The sequence below is a fragment of the Brachionichthys hirsutus genome, chromosome 1 (genome assembly GCF_040956055.1).
Source record: "Brachionichthys hirsutus isolate HB-005 chromosome 1, CSIRO-AGI_Bhir_v1, whole genome shotgun sequence".
NCBI lineage: Eukaryota > Metazoa > Chordata > Actinopteri > Lophiiformes > Brachionichthyidae > Brachionichthys > Brachionichthys hirsutus.
The window spans coordinates 16,426,653-16,431,850 of record NC_090897.1 but is presented as its reverse complement, the minus strand read 5'-3'; the positions used below and the strand labels follow the sequence as shown (position 1 = coordinate 16,431,850).

Genomic DNA, 5,198 nt, shown 5'->3' with positions numbered 1-5,198 from the left:
GGAGAAGGACCAACAGCACGGGATGCGCTACAGCATCTGTGCTGTTTACATGCCAATATTTTACATATAGGGGTTTCTTTTTTTACGTCTCCACACCGGCAGCTGTCAGTTACTTCAGCAAATTAACTGCCAAAAATGTAGCAGAACGTGTCAGTCAAGAGGTTAGTGTAACCATGGTTACCTTTCATATCCCCAAAAGATGAAGCTGCAGTGGTGGAATCATGACAGAGTAATTAGACAGAACAAAAAAAAAAAGAAAAAATAGGACTAATCAAAAAGGCATTCAACAATATGAAACAAGAGCGCTTATAAATAACAGTTTACACGTGAAATAGCTTCATAGGGTAACATCTTTTTTGTACAACCTTTAATATCTTTTTAGTGTTCATACAGTGGCACATGTTGAGCAATAAAAAAAAAAAAAAAACGTCTTTAACCCTTTGAGCACGAGCTGGGAATCCTTTTGTTAGCGGTCATTTTCGTATTCTTTGATTAAATAACACATTTATAAAACTATTGTGCAAATTTTATAGCCTGTGGACCAGTAGATAGTCTTAATCCTTTTAAATTAAAAATATAGAAATGATGCATAATTTAGACAGCAATTAGTTTTTATGTACATATTTTACACAGACCTGAATTCCTTTAGGTCCCTGATAAACCAAAGTAAAAATACTTTTTTCCTTCCTACCACTCTGTAATGCTTCTGTCATGTCCTGCGAGCAGCTCTCAATTATTGATCCTAAGCTGTAACCCTTGCAGTTAGCAGGAAATGTTTTAAAATAACTCTCATATCGAGGATTAGACTCAACATAGCAGACGCAACGTGGATGGTGTCCGTTTAGCTCGCGCAGAAGCTACTCAATAATTCCCAATCTTAAACCGCGAGTTATCTTAGGTGTAGAAGTGCTTTGACGTACTCAGAGGGTTAAATTTTAAATGCAACTCCAGCACATAGAACAGCGAGTGGGATAATGAAGATAACAAAAAATCATGGAAAGTGCACCAGATTTAGTTACAAAATGTTGAACTAAATTGTTCATTTATGCATGCAGCTTATCACACCCCAGTGATGCCCAAAAATAAAGGACCTTAATTCCATTTACACAAGTTTCAAAATACACCCCACTTCATTTTACAAGCTCTTTTTTAAAACCTTCATATATCTTCTTCATGACGACAGCTCTGATCTGCACTTTTTGAAGTCTTTATTCCTGTCCTGTCTGAGGCTAAAGTGAGTCTACCTCACGAAAACACGCAAAACAAAGAAAACTGCTACAACACAAAATTTGAAACCATGTGCCAAAACTCAAAGCAGTAGTTGTATGTCATCTTTGTGCCGTTCCATCACTTTAATAATCTTTGTCTGTTCTTTGAAAGATAAGTCTGTGAAATGCTTCAGAAAGGGCGAGTCATTATAAAAGAACGCAGCGTCGTCCACGGTCAGTGCTACTGTTTTTCCAGCTCACACACATACATGAGATGGTCCTCAGGGGACTTCCCATGAGTCTTGCTCAGGTGAAGCTTGACTGCGTGCTTGCTCGCAAAAGTCCGATTGCAGAGCTTGCACTGGTATATGGTTGCACTGTCGTCGTCATCGGGGGACGGTGATGGGGACTCAGTTGAGTGTAGAGAGGCGGTTAAGGAAGAGGGCAGGGAGATGGGCAAGGAGGATGGTAGGGATGTGGGGAGAGAGGACGGCAAAGGGTGGGTAGAGGGGTGAAGGCTAGACAGCAGTTTTTCAGAGAGTCCTTTGGTGTGGCGTTGTTGGTGATGCTGTTGGGATATCTGGCTGAGCAGCTGCTCTCCGGAAAGCTTAGCCAGATCCCGCAGACGGAAGCCCAAGTGGGATTCCAAGTGGCTGATGTAGGTGGATGGCGAGCGGATCTGAGAGGCGCAGTCGCTGCAGAAGAACACCGGGTGACCTGAATCCAAGTTCTTTAAGAACTTGGTGCCCCCGGTTCTTCTCAGCTGGTACTTGACATTAGCCAACCAGTGGGATATTGTAGTCATTGAGAGTCCGGTGAAACGAGAGATGTGCATTCTCTCTTGGGGGCTCAGGTCCGACATCACGTACTTTCCGTCACTGGTTTGTCTTAGACTGGCTGCAAACTGGGCTTGTAGGATGAGGAGGTGCTGCGGGTTCCAATTGGACTGTCTGCCTTTACGTTTCTGAGCCGGTGAAACATCCTCGGCCTCCTCCTGTGTGACACCTTCTATGTCAGAGCGCTCAGACAGGCTGGTCGGGGTGGAGGACTTGGAGACAACCTGACTCTCTGTCAGGTTCCTTAACATATCAGAGATGTCTGACAATGCATTTTCTCTCAAAGGGGAGGTTGCCATGAAGGACGCCACTGCTGCTGACGCTTTGGTCATAGTGACAGTGGAGGACGGAGAGATTGAGGACGGGGTGGAGATGGAAGAAGAGAGAATTGCTGAACTCAAAGAACCACCGCTGCTGTTTTTGTCAGCATTTTTGCCTTTGGTGAGATCCATTGGTTGGTCATTGTTTAAATGTTGCTGGAAGAAGTACCGGTCTAAGTGGTCATTGCTGGGCTTTTTGGCCTGTGCTGGAGGAGTGGAAGCAGCCACTGCCGCTTTCTCTGCCAGGCTGTTGCTCATCTTGAACAGCATGCTCATGGGGTCAAGAGAGGGCAGGGCAGGCTTTGCGGCTTTCCCCAGGTGAGCGTTCATTACTGACTGCAGTGCGCTGAGAGGGTTGACAAACGGTTGCTCCGGAGGTGGATGGTCTGTGATGATTGCTGTACTGCCACATAGGGAGGCAGGAAGGGGGGACGCCACAGCAGCAGACTCCACCCCATTCTCCACAGACTCTTTTAAGGAAGCATCTCCATTTGAATCTCTGTGATTGCCTCCACTTCCATTGCCAACTGCTTTTTCGACTCCGCTTGTATTCTCAGGAGTTTTGCAGCCTCCTGCCTTGTTTTCTTTGGGGGACTCTCCTCGGGCTGAGTCCCCTGCCTCACTGTTGCAGGGCGATGGCGTGGTAAGCCTCATAGGAGATCCCTTAACAACACTGGGTTCTCTCATTTTCTCTTCTACCTTTGCTACTTTCTCTGTCACTTTCTTGACCAGCTCCTCCATAGCATGGAAGTTGTTTTTGGTCAGTGGTGACATCTGGCAGTTGGAAGGGGGGATCAGAGGCCGGCTCTTACCGTTGGGAGAGATGATCTCCCCACCAGGAAACATGTATTTCAGAGGAGAGCTCTTCCCAGAGTTAGCAAGAGAGAGCTTCATTATGTTCGGGAGCTGGTAAGCAGCGTGGATGCTGGGATATCCACCCCAGCTTGGTGCTCCATTTTGGGCTTTGTTTATGGCTGAGGTCACTGTGTTTTCCAAGGACTTGAGAATATCATGTCCCCCCTTTGGACTCTCATCCAGATCCTCCTCCGTCAGATAAGTGTATTTTGAAGAGATATCAAACTTTTCCTCTGACTCTTCCTCACCTCCTCCTGTCGTCTTGTCCTTGTTGAGATTGTTGATGAAGGACTCTTTAGTGCATTCCTCCTCCTTCTCCTCCTTTTTAATCTCAACAACCATGGCAGTGGGCGAGATGCTCGTTGGGGGAGGCACTGGGGCCGGTGGAGGCGAGAAGGTTGTCGCAGCCAAGGGAACAGACTGGACCTTTTCTTCTGTTGTAGTATTGGATGTGGGGGCTAGATTGGATGACTCCACAATTGGCTTGCCTTTTTTGATAGCAGAGTTAGTGACCTTGATAAAGTGCCCCGTCACCATCATGTGAGCGGTTAGCTCTTGCAGGGTTTCATGGGAGCTGCCACATTCCATGCATTTGAGAATTTGCGACTTCCTGGATTCAAACTGCCAAGCATAGCTGGCACCATTTTGGTGTCCATAGCGGTTGTTGGGAGTGATGTAAGGGTTGGCGATCTTGTGGAGGATGTCATTAGAGTCGTTGAGTGGCATGGGCTTAGGTGTGGTGCCTCCGTTAGAATCGGGCGAGCTCGGGACGTCGAGGTCGACGGGGGCTCTCTTTCGAGATGAGGAAAGAATTTTCGCTGCTACTGGTGTAACAGGCTCCTTCAGAGGCACTTTCTGGTAGTGTTTTGTCTTGATCATGTGGACGCTGAGGTCCTGAAGGGACTCAAAGGAGTGCCCACAGTACATGCACTTCAGAACTTTCTGTGCATCCTCCTTCCCCTCCATCTCTAGCAAGGAACGCTTTCTGGGTTTCGACCACCGCTTGGCACCTTCACTATCTGTCTCATGGTTATCATCACGGTAGTGGCCCGTCTCATTCATGTGCACTGTGAGCTCCACCAGCGTGTCATAAGCCGCACTGCAGTCCTTGCAGCGGAACTTACTGGCTCCAGTGAATATAGAGCCATACAGCTTGGTGCTCTGCCTGTACAGCTGGACGGTACTGAAGAGGTTGGGTTCTGTAGATGCCGCCGATACGGCTACTGTGGGATGATGGGCGAGCCCCAGTCTGTGTTGGTGGTTCTGTGAGGCCTGCTGTAGGGTTTTAGCCATAGCTGTCTGGTGCCAGTCGTAGCCTCCACTTCCACAGCTACTGCTACTGCTGCTGCTGCTGCTGCTGTGGCTGCGAGGGGGTTTTTCTGGAGGGGGCTGGCTCAGGTTAAGATTCAATGTGGACCAATAGGAGTTGGTCAGGAAAGAGGTGTAAATGGCCTTCATCTTCTCCAGGCTGTCAGCCACAGAGCCCGTCGTGGCAATTATTCCCTCGTCTTCACTTGCTGGGACTGCGGCACTGGTGGCAGCCATCAGTGAAGAAGAAGAAGACAAGGACAGGACATTTGAAGAGTCTTTTGAAAGGAGAACAACATCCTCATTTTTTAGTGAGGAGCTCTCAAAATCAGACATTCTGTCACTGGATTCACTCAGGTGAGACTCGCTGTCCAACTCCTGACCAGACAGGTTAGGCGAATCATGCAAGCCAGTTGATCCTGGTCTGTGTTTGATTAGGAAGCCCTTGTCCTGGCATAGGAACTTGGCAGTAGGCTCCTCCCCTTCCTGAGCGGAATCATCTCCATCCAGATCCTCATCCAACAGGGCCGCTTCCTTCTCGTCTTCAGGGACATATGCTGTGCAGACAAATACAAGAAAATAGACAAACAGACATTTGTTAAAAAACCCAATAGAGATTCTCAATTATCCCTGTTTGTTCACCAAGCGAGGAACTGATAGACATGCAAGAT

At 47.5% G+C, this 5,198-nt stretch overlaps 1 protein-coding gene across 1 annotated transcript; it reads right to left on the bottom strand.

The window, feature by feature from the left end:
* Positions 1-1,449: 1,449 nt before the first annotated feature.
* Positions 1,450-4,911, bottom strand: tshz3b (teashirt zinc finger homeobox 3b). Its single transcript, XM_068739005.1, has 2 exons — positions 1,730-4,911; positions 1,450-1,597 (listed from the first exon to the last, which is right to left on the bottom strand). Exons 1-2 carry the CDS (start codon positions 4,861-4,863, stop codon positions 1,450-1,452), a joined length of 3,282 nt encoding a protein of 1,093 aa, XP_068595106.1. The 5' UTR covers positions 4,864-4,911.
* Positions 4,912-5,198: the final 287 nt, after the last annotated feature.